General features: G+C 46.3%; 3 protein-coding genes across 8 annotated transcripts in view; 1 reads left to right on the top strand and 2 right to left on the bottom strand.

The window, feature by feature from the left end:
- The window catches only part of AFF4 (ALF transcription elongation factor 4), a 51291-nt gene extending 41063 nt beyond the window's left edge, over positions 1 to 10228 (top strand). For 4 of the 6 annotated variants that reach the window (XR_008433568.1, XR_008433565.1, XR_008433566.1 and 1 more), the window contains 4 exons: positions 5620 to 5686; positions 7418 to 7483; positions 9774 to 9860; positions 10060 to 10228. Coding sequence is in view for 2 of the 6 variants with exons in the window: in XM_053956275.1 (XP_053812250.1) it covers positions 5620 to 5686; positions 7418 to 7483; positions 9774 to 9780 (140 nt within the window). In the remaining 4 variants the exon portion in view is untranslated. Of the gene's footprint in view, positions 1 to 422; positions 5458 to 5619; positions 5687 to 7417; positions 7484 to 9773 lie in introns of those variants that run through there. The other 2 variants (XM_053956275.1, XM_053956277.1) reach the window with 2 other exon arrangements.
- LEAP2 (liver enriched antimicrobial peptide 2) lies at positions 6005 to 8367 on the bottom strand. Its single transcript, XM_053956290.1, has 3 exons — positions 8046 to 8367; positions 7472 to 7623; positions 6005 to 6341 (listed from the first exon to the last, which is right to left on the bottom strand). The coding sequence occupies exons 1-3, from the start codon at positions 8100 to 8102 to the stop codon at positions 6305 to 6307; spliced, it is 246 nt and encodes an 81-aa protein (XP_053812265.1). The 5' UTR covers positions 8103 to 8367; the 3' UTR covers positions 6005 to 6304.
- A 2083-nt stretch (positions 10229 to 12311) lies between the features above and the next one.
- On the bottom strand, positions 12312 to 13342 carry LOC128795690 (cytochrome b-c1 complex subunit 8). The gene is made up of 2 exons (XM_053956683.1): positions 12962 to 13342; positions 12312 to 12547 (listed from the first exon to the last, which is right to left on the bottom strand). The coding sequence occupies exons 1-2, from the start codon at positions 13113 to 13115 to the stop codon at positions 12453 to 12455; spliced, it is 249 nt and encodes an 82-aa protein (XP_053812658.1). The 5' UTR covers positions 13116 to 13342; the 3' UTR covers positions 12312 to 12452.
- Positions 13343 to 14256: the final 914 nt, after the last annotated feature.

Below are 14256 nucleotides of genomic sequence, written 5' to 3'. Positions count from 1 at the left end.
GCAGGGATACCCCAGGCTGGGTGTTGTGGTTGTCAAGGTGGTGTCGGAGTTGTGGCATAAAGATCTTTGTTGTGTTTCCTGTAAAATGTTCAGTGTAGGAAGAGGAACTTGGTGCATTTCCCTTTCTGGAATTCTTTAGTGAAGACTCCTTAAGGAAGTTTGGCAGTAGTTTAATTATTTTCAACTAGTGAAATACAACTTTTAGGGGAAAACCAAGAAATTTGGTGACGGTTTCGTGGTTTCCAACCAGTCTTGTGCAGAAGAGTAAAGACGTGGATTAGCAAGGACCTTTCTCCTCGCCTCCCCCCGTTCCCCCACCTCTCCTCATTCCCTTTTTTCCTACCCCAGCCGTTGTTGCTGGGAGCTGGGGTTGGGTGTGGTTAGCGAAGGCGCTCCTTTAACCTGTGTTTGTGCTGTTGCAGAGTTCTTTGCAGAACTGGACAAGGTGATGGGGCCCCTGGTGTTCAACACGAGCATCATGACGGAGCTGGTGCGTTACACGCGGCAGGGCCTGCACTGGCTGCGCCTGGACGCCAAGTGAGGAGCCCAGCCCAGCCCGTTCTTCAGCTGCCTCTGACTCCTCTCCACAACACTGTGTCATGTCAATAAGGAAGACTGCCATAACACATTGCTTAGTTGACACTAAGAGCAAGGAATGCTTTCCCATGTCTCCCATCCTCATTTGTGTTTTGTGTTTTAACCCCAAATCAGCTGGTTCATGGACTTCTCCAGTATTCCCGGTTTAAGTTATTTAAATATTTGAAAATTTGCTACGTAAAAGTTGTAGTTTTGCTGATCTGTCATGGATAGATCATTGGAATTCCAGTCACAATACATGAATAGTCAGTTTAAATCCTATTTATTTTAATTTTTTTTTTAATTTTAATTTTGAAAAGCCCCCTTTGGGGCTGGTTTTAGCTATTTCTTCTTCCCTAAATTTCCCCTTTTGAGTACTTAGAAATTAAACCTAGACACTTTATTTAAGTACTTTGTGAGCTTTGTTACTCTGTAATGTCTTGTGGTGGTAGAGCCTGTAAAAGGAACTAGGGTTGATAGGTTCTAACGAGTAGGGACACCATACTTCTCATGCCTAATGCCTATGAGTCGACTAATAAATGACAACTACAGATTTATTATTGCAGAATTTGTACTAAATAGAAAAGTTCCAGATATTCTTCTACGTATTGAGATACTTCATTTAAATGAATTATAAAGAAATTTATATGGAAAAATATTTAGCTGGATCTGCCTTGGATTGTTTCCAAGGCAGCTTCAAGCCATCGATTAACACTATAACAATCACAAAACATTACAGTAATTTGCATTTAATGTAACGTCCAGGCAATGGTGTAGGAATGACCTTCAGTCCGATGGGTGCGATGCAAACAGGAAAGGCTTTGGAAAAGGACAATCTCGTGCTTTTTTGCATCTCTTCATTTCAAATACCTTTTGTTTCCGTGCTTGTCGCTTTTGGACAGTTACGAAATTGGGGAGCTTCGTGGTTCCCAAACCCAAGAGTGGCTCAGTTCCCACCAGAATGGTCATTTGCATCTTTTCCATTGACTGAGAAACCAGGAATCTTTAGTAGAACTCTAGGTCCATTTTGTCCTCTTAGGGTCTGCTGGGTGATGGACACTACAGGCTGGCAGTGCAGCAGCCGCCGTGGGGTGGGAGCAGAGCTGCTCCTGCAGGAAGCTCAGTTCTGTGCAGGATGGATGGCAACCTTGGCTTTACCCCGTGCTAATGAAGGTCCCGTTCGTGTCACGTAACGTCCACTCCCGAGGGGGCTGCTGGGTGCCACAGAGGGTTGGTGGAGCTGCAGGTGGCCCCTCTCCGAGTGCAAACCAAAGTACCTTTCCACGTGAGGTGCTTGTCTGAGTTAAAGGTTTCAAATGCTACTGCTTTCAGTATTGCTTAGTGCCCCCAACATGTCTGGTGTGCCTTATGCCTTACTTTTAGATGAAGATTTTATGAACTGTTTACAAGATGTTTTACAGCAGGACCAGGTATACTGTATGCAGTGGTCTTCTGCAGTACTTGGGTAAAATTCCATTTCCTTTTTCAAAGTCCCAGTGTCTGTCACACAAACTGACTCATCGTGGTGGTCTCCTTCCCCAGAGTCCAACTCTGAACCCTTTGGAGTGAGATTGTGGAATGCTGCTTTGTTTTCTCTCCCATTGAACCCTTTATTCTGTACCAGATATGAATGTGCATGTTCAGGAAAATTATTGCACTAAATTTTTTGTGTAGGTGTAGTTAAGTGCCAAAATCACGGCAACCTCGAGAGAAGGAATAGAATTCTACGCTCCTTAGTACTGCAGTATGTCCTATGGGCTTTAAGAGTTTAGAAGTTTTGCAAATTAGTAACCTACTACAAGGTAGCTGCATCTTCGTAGAGCTTCCTTTGCGTCCCAGCGTGTTTTGTACTTCCAGAAAAGCTTTGCTACGTCCGGATTGATGAACGGGGAACAGACCTGGGGCTCTCCCTGACTCGACGCTTCAGGTCTGTCGGAGCATCCTTTTTATGGAATCACTGTGCAAGGTCACCTTTCTGTTAGTCTTTGCTGTTGGAGACAGAGCTCTGTACCCTCAAACTCCCCGCCGTGGGCATGGGACACTGTCAGCTGTGTTTCCTTTCCTCCTCTGAAGTGCCTCGCACACCTCTGACGCTGAGAAATCCCTTGGTAGAAGTTGCATTCGTGGGTGGGTTTGTGTGTAGTGCTGCACTAGCCAGCGTGGCTGTTCTTGGCTTGCTCCTTTGTGCACAGTCACCATTGCTGTCAGCAGGAATGGTGTCATCTCGGGGAATTTTTTTTCCTTAACTAGAGTCCCACAAATACCTTTTGGTGTCACCAAAATTGGCCCCTTGAAAACGCATTGCTTATCCCTAGAGCAGCGGATCTTAGAAATTGGCTTCAAACAACCAGAAGGCTTTTTTAGCATCGTGTCAAAATGTGGACCTGAGCTGGTTGGAAGTGTCCCAGCTGAAGGGTGAGCTCCATGGTGGCACGTCCTCTGGAGTGCTGTCCCAGGCGTTGTGTCCGTGCGGGGGATCCGCAGGGGATGGGTAGGAAATGCCTTGTGCAGCTGGGGCTGGTGCAAACAGACCAGTTCAAACCTCACAATTCCAAAAGCATATCTTAATTTGGGATTGACCCTTGTTTCCAAGAGGAAAGTTCTGTACTTTATAGCCAAAAAAAAAAAAAAAAAAAAAGCAAATAAGTCCTAGGCTTCCATCCCTCTGCCAAAGCAGGAGGGCTCTGTCCCTGTCCTGGGCAGCTCCCAGCACCACAGGGGGAGTGCAGGTCACAGGAGTGACTAAGGAGGGACTCCCCAGTCCTGGCTTCCCAAATGATTCCCTGGACAGGGAGTATGGATCAATACATATCAACGCTGTAATTTTAATTCCCTTGCTGATCATGGCCCCAGTTGGTGAATCTTATAAATGGCTCAATCAGACTAGGCTTGCTCAGCTATCTGTGCTGTTTGACTTTGCTCTCAGACTTGCAGGTTCCAGGTGATAAAGGTGCAAACCATTTATAATTCCAAACAAATCTTCAGGACCCCAGAGTAAACCAGCCCAAGAGTTTTGTTTTGATTTGAATCTCAGCCATAAAGCAGAGCAGACGGATGGCTCTCCTTGGCTTCGATGGCAGTATGCAATTTGTATTGTATGTGTCTTTTAATATATATGTATATATATATGACTCAGTCTGTCCAAAGTATATGTTATACTTGTTTTTAGATTATGGTGCAACTGACTATATTGATATATTATTTATTGAGTGCTGAGTCACCATCTTATTGGTGATAAATATTGCATATTATCCAGGAGTGCAATGTATATTCCTTTAGATTGCTGAGGCTTGATTGCTGTGGTAACAAAAAATGCCCTGAAATGTATTTATGAATGGCCCCAACACACAGAGAGTCAGAATTTATGGGAATGATGTAGCACTTGCCTGGGGCAAGTAAAATAAAGCCGTAGGCAGAGAATTATGGAGTTTGGCCAAAAGGCAAACTGCTGGAAAGAGAGAGAAACTACCTTTGCTGTATTTAATGTCATTTTCTGAACAGATCTTTGCTGTCACTGCAGTGTTTCCATTGAGGCAGATCCACAAGGGCCTGAGCAAGTCAAGTTTGAATTACCCATTGGGGAGTAAACAACTTCCAAATTCTTACCTTCACGGCAAATCCTTGGGTCAGGGTTGAAACTTCTCCCCGTGATGTGTCAGTGTTCTGGAAATGCCCTGTCCCCGAGCAGTGAGGTCAGTGCTGGGCATCCTGAAGGACGAGAGAGGAGGCAGAGCTCTGCTCTCCAGCTCACCCCGACGCAGAGCAGTTCCAGGAGGGGCTTCCCGGGCAGGCAGTGTCCGTGGGACCGCGCCGTGCCCGCGGCGCCGTGCCCGGGGCTGGGCTGGCCCTGGCCAGGGAAGGGGCCGCGGTGGCCCCGGGCAGCTCGGGCTCAGCCCCTGCGTGCCCTGGGAGCCCTTCCAGCTGGGAGCTGGGCTCGTGGTGTGCCCCTGCTTCCCCTGCTCCAGTCCCTGCTGGGAGAGCTGAGCTGCCCGTGGCTGTGTGCCCATTCCTGGGCCAGCCCTCCCTGCCTCCAGTCTCCAGCCCCGTCCCGGCACCGGCTCCTGGCGCTGCCTTGGCATTCCACATCCCAAACTCTACTCCAAGGACCAGGCATGACTTTCCAAGCACAGTTCCTGACATTTGTATCTGGTCCCCCTTTTAAATTGTTTTAAAAAAATTTTGTATATGGAGGATAAAGTGCTTATATATTTATTAAAAATCCTTTATCTTATTTGAAATTATTATTTGGTGAAGAAGGGGTTTTGCTTTTGGGGGAGGGCTGGGGAGGGGAGGTAACTTTTAACCTGTCACTTATAAATGAAGCCCTGATTAATCCTACAGAAAGGTACTGTTAGTAACTAATGGGATGTCTCTGTTTTATGCTTTGTACATGACAAGTCCATGTGTTACATTTTGTTTTCTATCAAAAGATTTGGGCATCTGTCTTCAACCAAAACCAGAAAAAATAGAAACAAACTGTGATTTTATTTGTTGCAATACATTTGAAATTTCAAAGGGTACTTTGGGGCTCAAAATTAGGATTTCTAAGTCAGTATGTGCATTTCACGTAATAAAGCTGTTAATGGTGAGCAAAGTATTATATACTAACTAGATTTTTTCCACATCTGTATAGTATATTCTATGTATTTTGTGGTATTGAGATTATAGAAAGTTTAGTGTCTGAAACATGCGTTTAATGTGTATTTTTAAACAAATTTATGGCAATTAAAATATTTGGAGAAAAGGGTATCACATTTCAATTTGTAAAGATCTTTTTAACTACTGTGTCATTAAAATGCTTTGTACAATGCAAAACTGTAACTGGAGAAACTAAGTTTAATAAATATCAAATAGATTTTCTGTATTAAACTTCCAACCCCCTGTGCTTGTATCTGTTTTGTGGGGCCTTCTCCTCCCTGGAAGTGCCTTTTTAGGCAGAATTTTCTTCCCTTGATCCTACTGTTCTGTGAAACAAAAGAAAAGTAGCATCCAGTGTGTGTGTCCAGACTTGTTGATTTTTTTTTTTTTTTTTTTGTCTTTCAGCCTCCAAGTCAACATCCAACACATCAAAACATCATTTTGATCAATTCATTTTAAGACAGGAGAGAAGGTCAGTGGCAAAAGTCAGCCTAGGACATGTATTTAAGTAAATTTGATTAGAAGTAATTAAAAGTAAATAGTTCTCGTTCCTCTTATTGCTGGATATATTTAGGATATTGGAATTGCTATCAGTATTATCAGTTTGGCTCCCTCTTTCCAACAGGCCTTTATCAGAGGGCTGATAAGAGCTAGACTGGGAGGAGATGGGGCCTGATCTACTTTAAGCTCTTGCCAGGGGGAAGGAGAAATGTCCAAAGTCTGGCTGGAACTGAGCCCCAGCTCTGTGCTCACCATCCATTTGCCCAAGATACAAGGAAAACCAAGCTGCTTTGCTGAGCATATATTTTAATTCACACCTTCAAATAAATAATAGGAAGCATTACAAAAAAAAACAAACGAGCAGGAGATGCAGAGCCCTTTTATTGAGCTTGGCCAGAGGCCTCCAGAGGCGTGGCTGTGGGAGGAGATGCTCTGATGCTCCTTGAAGTCCTTTCATCAGCACATGTGACAGAAATATTAAATCCTCTGATTGCTCGAGGCCCTTGCAGCTCCTGAGCAGTCAATAAATACATCCCAAGTGTGTGGAGCAGGGTCAGCAGTAACAGTGCAGGCTGTGCTTGGGGCCAGCTCACGCCGAGGCCGTGGAGAGGAGGCAGCGATTTTTCCTGGGGGGAAAAAAAAAACCATCATGAGGCACTGAGGGCTGGGGCTGCCCTGGCAGGCTCAGCCAGGGGGCCCAGGTACATTTTGTGCCCCTGTGCCAGCAGTGCTGGGTTCAGGCACTCTGTATTCCCCTCAACTATTCAGGCTTAATTCATTTTTTGGTCTTTGCTTTCCATCAGAATTCCAAACATAGCATAGCAGCCCAACCACCCGGATAATTTATAATATAAAATAAGCTTATTTATTATAATATTCATCATTAATAAGATAATATACATATAGTATATTATCTATATATATTCTATATTATACATACTATATATGGTATATAATATTAATTAATAAGAGGCTATACATACAGTATATGATTTATATATTATTATATGTTATATATACTGTATATAGTATATAATATTAATTAATAATAGGATATACATACAGTATATTATCTATATATTATATATTCTATATACTATATATGGTATAAAATATTCATTAATAATAGGATATATATATATTATCTATATATTATTACATATTTTATATACTATATAATATTCATTAATAATAGTATATACTTATCCATTAGTGCAATTTACATATAGTAGAAAATGACTATTTTCTGTCTTGTCTCTGAGTGCTGGTGTGTGTGTACAACAGGTACCACACAAAATCACCTTTCAGTCATTAAGTAATAATTTTAACTAATCGATTTATATGTTGTTGGACAATTTGCTCATGCCTAATGAGAACTAAATAGCTTTTGATATTGTAGTTGCTTTCTAAACTATGAGCTTAAATAATCACCTTAAAGTGATCAAGTTAGGGCAAGATATTAATACAGGATTTTTCACTTTTCGTTAGTACATGCTTTAAAAGGAAGGGTTACTGGGAAGGTCTATAAATGGCCTAAAAGCTGTCTGGAGCCCTCTCTTCTCTTTGCCCAGCCAGGTTATTTGGGGCTGCAGTGAAAGGGCTGGGGCTGGCACTCGGGAGACCTGGACTCTGCTCTGTTTGTTCTGCTTACTAAAGAGTCTGTGTGTTGCCCCATCGCTGTTCCTGGTATCTTTATGCACAGAGCGACCTCTGGATCCCCTTTGGAGCAGCCCAGGCAGTCCCTGCGCGTGGTTACCTGCAGAGCATGGTGAGGCACTCGCTGTTGTCCCTGCACGAGGCTCCGATGGGTCTCAGGGACACCCCTCTCCAGAAGGGCGTCATCCGCCGCTGCCGGGGACTGCGGGGCTGGGCCTGGGGCTGGGACAGGGACAGGGACACGCCGTGGGTCTGAAACGGAGCAGGGGGAGCCTCAGCACACGTGGCAGCTGCAGCACTCCCGTGCTCTGCTGCTGAGGCCAGCAGTCTTCTTTTTAAGTGAAGCCCTTGAAATCTTTCTGGTTTTCAGATCGCAGCACCCTCTGGGTAAAGCACGGCTTGCAGCCCAACCTTAGAGAAATACCTACCCAAATTAATGATGGTTTTAATCTTCTTGGGAGTGAAGGCAGAATCACTGGCTGAGCTATGGCTCAGAGTAGCCCAGTATTCACTAGGCAGTAACTCTTATATTATGATGCTGAATCCTGTAAAAAGCCCTGCTGTCACCTCTTAATTCCTGCCAGTTGTCCATCCAAATTACAACAGCTCTTATGGACTGCCTGTCCTTTGAATTAGCCCTCTAAACAGTTTATTTTGGTATGATCTCAGTTTACCTGGCTGAGCAGCAGTGAGCAGAGCAGAAGGACTGCCATCACTTTCCACCAGTGCATCTTCCCAGCGGGAGCTGTCACTTGGAGCAGCCGTGGGCAGAGGAGGCACAAAAGAGCTCCAGTCAGGACTTCCCAAGCTGTCAGCTACATTTTTATAGACTTCATTCTCTTATCGTTGCATCACCTGCCAGTTATTACAGGAGCAAAGTTCGCTTTGGAACAAGAGGGAATTGCTAAGTCTACATCTGCTGCAGTGATCTGGTTCAAGGCCTATCTTGAGCTAATGATTTACTCCCCTTCCACTTGTACTTTGTCTGGTCAGTTGTGCTGACCCCTTGTGCCAGCTGTTCCTTTTTTTAAAGCCCTCCTAAGATGTTACCAGAACTCCATGGTCTATTTGTAAGCAAAGCAGGGGTGGCCCAAATTATTGTGGTCAAGATCAAAAGCCTAATTTAACTTCTGTAGCTCTCAGTTAGCCAACCAGGGGTAAGGGTTGTCTTACCAAGCTGATTTGGAGCAGAGAGCTGTACTTTTGATTTGTTTCTCACTCTTGGTACATGAAAGAGCCATAAGGAAGTTGCTTAACCTTTATTTCCAGGCACACCGTGCTCAAAAAGCAGGTGTAACACTTTCCAGCTGGGTTTGGGAATGCAAAATGTGTGATAACTCACACAGCCCTTCCAAGGTGTCAAAGATAATCATCTCTAGGTAGATAATGGAAAAGGCTGCTCAGGGCTTGTCTGGAGCTGAGGAGCTCCATGTGCAGACTGTGGTTTCATGGATGAGCCATCTCTGCCCCGAGCTGTGTCACTCACCATCAGGCTTCCAAAAGTGCCAGCAGCTCCCATGGGGGTGGAGGGGCTCATGTCATTGAGAGGAAACTTCAGTTTTTCCATTGTGGAGTGAGATTGCAGCAGCAGCAGCAGAGGAAAATGTGAGCTGGTACCTCTCATCTCCTCTCCCCTCTGCCTACGCACCTGTGCTTGTCCCAGTGTCTCCTGGCTCCTCACCTGTGGGATCTTGTGGATCTCATTGGATGGGGCCTGGAGCAACCTGGGCCAGTGAAGGGTGGGGGGAACTGCAAGAGCTTTAAGGGCCTTTGCAAGCCAAACCACGCTGTGGTTCTGTCTGGCACCTCCTGTGGAGCTGTCAGGTCAAGATGTCTGAGATTGCAGAGTGATGTAGAGAATTCCAACTTGTGGCACTGTGTGCGGGTTTTGGAACACGCTGTTTGAATTACTTTATAAAGTAATAAGTGTATAATGAACTATTTTAGCTAAATTGTAAATACAGATCTGAATGTCACAGGCTCTATTTCTCTGATTGCTTAATATGAAGGCACAAGTGCCAGCGTGGAGGGCAAGTGACTTAGATTAAGATAATGCTGTGATGTCAGATGATTACCCCTTAGCCCAAATTTCATTGGGATTAAAAGAAAAACCTTCCCAGCACAGTGTACAACACTATTTGATCATTCCCATCATAGGATGGTTCGTACATACCTTCCTCTGCCCTACTTGTTTTGCTTCTCTGGGAGGAGGAAGCAAAATTTTCATTATTTCACCTTCTTGGATCTTAAGAAGGGAAGGAAATGGGACAGTAAATCATGGCAGACAAGTAGCTGAACTTAAAAAATTTATTTTATATTTGGCTGGGAAATTCTCAGTTGTTTTTCCCATGGAGTCCTTCCTTTTCATGCATCTCAGTTCTGATTTCTGCTGTTTCCATCAGGCACTAGTGTAGAACACAAAGGACAAGCAGCAGGACTTCTGACTTCTTCCTTGAAGCACAAGATTTGGAAGAGCAGCAGAGGCCTCTGTAAGTCATTGTTCTCTCAGCTTTTTTGGCTGGGGAAGTCTGGTACTTTGTGATGATAGATCAGAATTGTTGTCTGTCCTTCTGGGTCACTAATAGCATCAGACTGTCCCTGCCAGGCAGCAAACTGCTCTGTGCAAGGAACTGGGGGGAAAAAAGAGTATAACTGAGCTGGTCCTTTTCATGCCCTCAATTCCTGCAGGCCGGTAAGACGCCACAGCAGAGATGTGAGAAAAGAAACACGAAACGTTGCTTGTTACCACTTCTAATAATTGCCCAAAGGAGAACAAATAAATGAGTGAAAACTTCTCAAGCCCCTTGTTCAGATTCTGAAATGCCCCTGGGTCGAACTCCCACTGCCACAGGGCTGGCAGGAGCCAACCCAGCTGGGAATGGGGCCTGCATCCGAGGTGGAGGTTGGCAAGGCAGGGCTGGGATGGGTGGGCACGGTCACGGGATGGCAGGGCAGGGTTGGGACAGCTGGGCAAGGTCAGGATGGGGCAGGGGCAGGGGATGGCTGGGCAGGGTAGCAACAGGCTGCTGGTGGAGCAGCTCGGTGCTGTCCCTGTCCCTGTCCCTCAGCACTGACCCTGCCCGGGGCCGGCGCGTGGCCGCGGTGCCGCTGCCCCTCTGTTTGCATTAGTCTGGCCCCTGGGCCAGGCACAGTTCAGCCGTCTGTGAGCAGGAGCAGGGACCTCGTGAGAGCCCCGGGCTCTGCTGGGACAACACACGGCAGCAGAGCTGCTGAGGCACAGCTTCACAGGGGCTGTCGCTGAGGCCAGCCAGCTCTGCGGCTCTCGGAGGCACCGTGGGCAGGACACCGCGTTCTCAATGGAACATCTCAGGGAGAGGGACTTTTCTACGGGCACACAGTGACAGACAAGGGGGAATGGCTTCATACTGCCAGAGGGCAGGGTTAGATGGGATACTGGGAAGGAATTGATCCCTGTGAGGCCCTGACACACATTTCCCAGAGCAGCTGGGGCTGCCCCTGGATCCCTGCAAGTGCCCAAGGCCAGGCTGGACAAGGCTTGGAGCAGCCTGGGACAGTGGGAGGTGTCCCTGCCATGGCAGGGGTGGCACTGGGTGGGCTTTGAGGTCTCTTCTGGGATAAATCTGCCTCTATACATCTCTGCCAGCTCACAGCCACAGCAGCCAGTTTGTTGCTCCCCACTTGCTTTAAGCTGCCTAGAAAATACCAGTGACCCAAAATGCAGCTAAGCACGGAATATTTTTGGGACAACTTGGGAGTACTGGTTGATTGATTTTATTGCTACTCATGCCAACCTCAGGCTGTGCTTGGAGGAAACACAAGAGGCTGAGCTCAGTCTCACATGCTCTGCTCCCCAAAATACTCCAGCACTGAGCTATAAAAATTGCATCGCCCCAGCTTCCTGAAGTGAGAGCCTGAGCATCATTGTCTTCCTGACAGACCAGCCCTGAGCTGAATGAAACGTCATTCCTGCCCTGCAGATAAGATAAACTCCCAGGACAGCTCCTGGAATAGCACAGCAGGAACAACACCAACGTGTTGCTCTGCATGGGGTGGGAGCTGGAGGCAGTCAGAGAACATTGGGAGGAAAAAAATTAGGAGAAAGGAACCAGCCAGGTGTTCTGAGCTTCCAACAGTGAAGGTGTTTCTATACTCAGAGACACGGGGTGAATTTGTCACCCTGTGTCAACTTTATTACCAGCAGCTGATTTTTTAATCATCTTCAGGCATTAAACAGTCTTGCTTCTCCTGGCAGTTTTCAAGAAGGTTCTGATGCAGCCTCTTACCGCTGATCAGATACCAGTGTAGTTAATTACCCAGTTAACATTAGCATAACTAGGTAATTAGAATCACACGATCAGAGAACTGCCCAGGTTGGAAGGGACCTTGGCAGATCAGCTGGTGCAGGCATTTTTAGGAAGAGAGCCCAAAGGAGGTTACCTGGCACCTCGTCCAGTCACCTCCTGAAACCCCCAGGCTGTTCCAGGGACAGATTGTTCTCACTGGAAAAAATTCCTTCGTTACACAGAGGTGAAACCTCTCCTGGTGCAGCCTGTACCTGTTCCCCTTCATCTTCTGCCCGGGGCTCCCGTGAAGAGCGAGCCTCCAGCCAGAGGTCAGGGTCCACCCAAAATCCCAAGCCACCAGCCAGCCCATCCAGCTTTAATCAATACCAAACCAGGGAGTGTTTGTTTTTCACAGATCTCAAGGCTGGAGGAAAAGCAGCGGCCAATGATGGGAAAAATAAAGGGGACAAGGAACAATTTCAAACCAGCCCTTGCTGCACTTTATACTGAGGAATATTTCAAAGAAACAGGAATTACGAAGGCTGGAAGTGCTCTAAGATAAAACATCCGAGCACATGGAACTTCAGCCCGATTATCTGCCTGTACAAAGAGAACCAGACAAGGGATTTGATGCTCCTCACCTCAAACAGCTCAAGACACGCATTTCACACAGAGTCATGGGGCAAAGTTACAGTTTATTAGCCAAGGCTTATCTCCCTGTTAATCCCCTCCGGCCATGGGAACAAGCACAGCAGGTCCCCGGGGAGCTCGGCAGCCACGTGGGCACTGCTCGTGGTCACTGGTCACTGCTCCTGGTCACTGGTCGTGCTCGTAGTCAGCCGGGTTCTTCCTCTTGAGCCGCTCGAACTCCTGCGTCCCCCAGGAATAAACGAGGTAACCGAGGGCCAGGGCTGGCAGGGAGAGAGGACAGGCACGGTCAGGGGACAGCACGGTGAGGGGACACTGCTAGAAAGGGACACTCCATAACGGGACAGTGGAACGAGGGAACACTGCTCTAAGGGGAATAATGCAGTGAGGGGACACTGCAGTAAGGGGGCATTCACAGTGAAGTGGCATACGATGACGGGACACCTCCAGAAAGACACGACACTGGAATAAGGGGATTTCACAACACGGGGACACGGGAGAACGGAATATTCACAATATGGGGACATCGCAGTGAGGGGACACTGCACCGCGCACAGCACCTACCTCCTGCGACACAACAACATCCCACAACCCCCACCCCGCCCCAGTGCTCCCCCTCCCCAGATTTACACTAAGAAGGGGGTACAAAAAAGAGGGATTTTCCCCTCTGTACTCACGGGGCACCACCTTCAACACCTGGGAGGCGAAGCGGCGGGCCACGTTGGGGACGCCGTGGGACATTACATTGGGGAAGGCTTGCTGCTCGAAGGGCGACAGGCTGTAGGAGATGACATGGCGCACCCGCGCCAGGTTCCCGAAGTGCTTCCCCATGGCCGCGGTGTCCCCTCGGTCACCGCGCAATGGCCGGCCGCCCGCCCGCCCCGGAACTGCCTCGGCGACGCCTTCCGGGGCACCGCGAGCGGCGCTTTCCGTTTGTAATAAACGGTAGAGGCGATGAAATATGCGTGCGATAAATCACGGTTACACTGAAGTGTGTTTTTAACAGGCTATTTGTAATAAATGATGTGCGCCATAAGCGGGCCCTGCCCTGAGGGGAGGTGGGGGGGGTCACGCGAGGCACCTGCGCTGTGAGGGGAGGGGGGGGGCGGTGCCTCAGCGCGGGAAACCCGCCGAAATAAATAAATAATGGGGAAAAAAACAACTTTTGTGTGGCGATTGTGGAGTTCCGACGGAAAATAACTAAAAGTCTGAGGAAAAACCCTACTTTTGTGTGGCGATTGTGGAGTTCCGATGGAAAATAAATAATGGTCTGAGGAAAAAGCCCACTTTTGTGTGGCGATTGTGGAGTTCCGATGGAAAATAAATAATGGTCTGAGGAAAAACTCCACTTTTGTGTGGCGATTGTGGAGTTCCGATGGAAAATAACTAAAGGTCTGAGGAAAAAGCCCACTTTTGTGTGGCGATTGTGGAGTTCCGATGGAAAATAAATAATGGTCTGAGGAAAAACTCCACTTTTGTGTGGCGGTTGTGGAGTTCCGTGGAAGTGTCTGAAGCAGAAAATCGTGGAATTATGGAAGAGTTTGCGCTGGAAAAGGCTTTTAAAGGTTAAATATCCTGCCACACACACACCCCAATAAATATAATGGAATTATTATTAGAATGTATGTCACACCTACCACATAAGTGAAATTACTATTAGACTACATTAGATATGTTCAATATTACTGGAGTAATTAATAGAGCCTATTATAATTTTTAAACTATATTAGACATATTCCATAATATTCGAATTATAGAATATATTCTACATCAAATTATTTAAATTATTATTATAATATATTAGAGATCGTTAACATTATTGCAATTATAATTAGCATATATTAGAATTATAATACTATATCAGCTTCCACATTAATGGATAATTATTAGAATTACTATAATATAATTAATCATCTTCCACATAATTGAAATTATTAGAAGGTACTAGAATTGTTAGGCATATTTAACATTA

The sequence above is a fragment of the Vidua chalybeata genome, chromosome 15, assembly GCF_026979565.1.
Source record: "Vidua chalybeata isolate OUT-0048 chromosome 15, bVidCha1 merged haplotype, whole genome shotgun sequence".
In the NCBI taxonomy this organism is placed as follows: Eukaryota; Metazoa; Chordata; class Aves; order Passeriformes; family Viduidae; genus Vidua; species Vidua chalybeata.
This window is presented reverse-complemented; position numbering and strand designations above follow the sequence as displayed.

What these genes read in the sequence shown, in the direction of transcription:
- LOC128795690 (XM_053956683.1), bottom strand. Translation starts at nt 13,115, where the DNA reads ATGGGGAAGCACTTCGGGAACCTGGCGCGGGTGCGCCATGTCATCTCC. An exon ending in GGTGTTGAAGGTGGTGCCCC is followed by an intron (nt 12,548 to 12,961) that starts GTGAGTACAGAG and finishes TCTCCCTGCCAG; the next exon opens with CCCTGGCCCTCGGTTACCTC.
- LEAP2 (XM_053956290.1), bottom strand. Translation starts at nt 8,102, where the DNA reads ATGCACTGGTGGAAAGTGATGGCAGTCCTTCTGCTCTGCTCACTGCTG. An exon ending in GCTCACTGCTGCTCAGCCAG is followed by an intron (nt 7,624 to 8,045) that starts GTAAACTGAGAT and finishes GCTCCGTTTCAG; the next exon opens with ACCCACGGCGTGTCCCTGTC. An exon ending in TGCCTCACCATGCTCTGCAG is followed by an intron (nt 6,342 to 7,471) that starts GTAACCACGCGC and finishes TTTTCCCCCCAG; the next exon opens with GAAAAATCGCTGCCTCCTCT.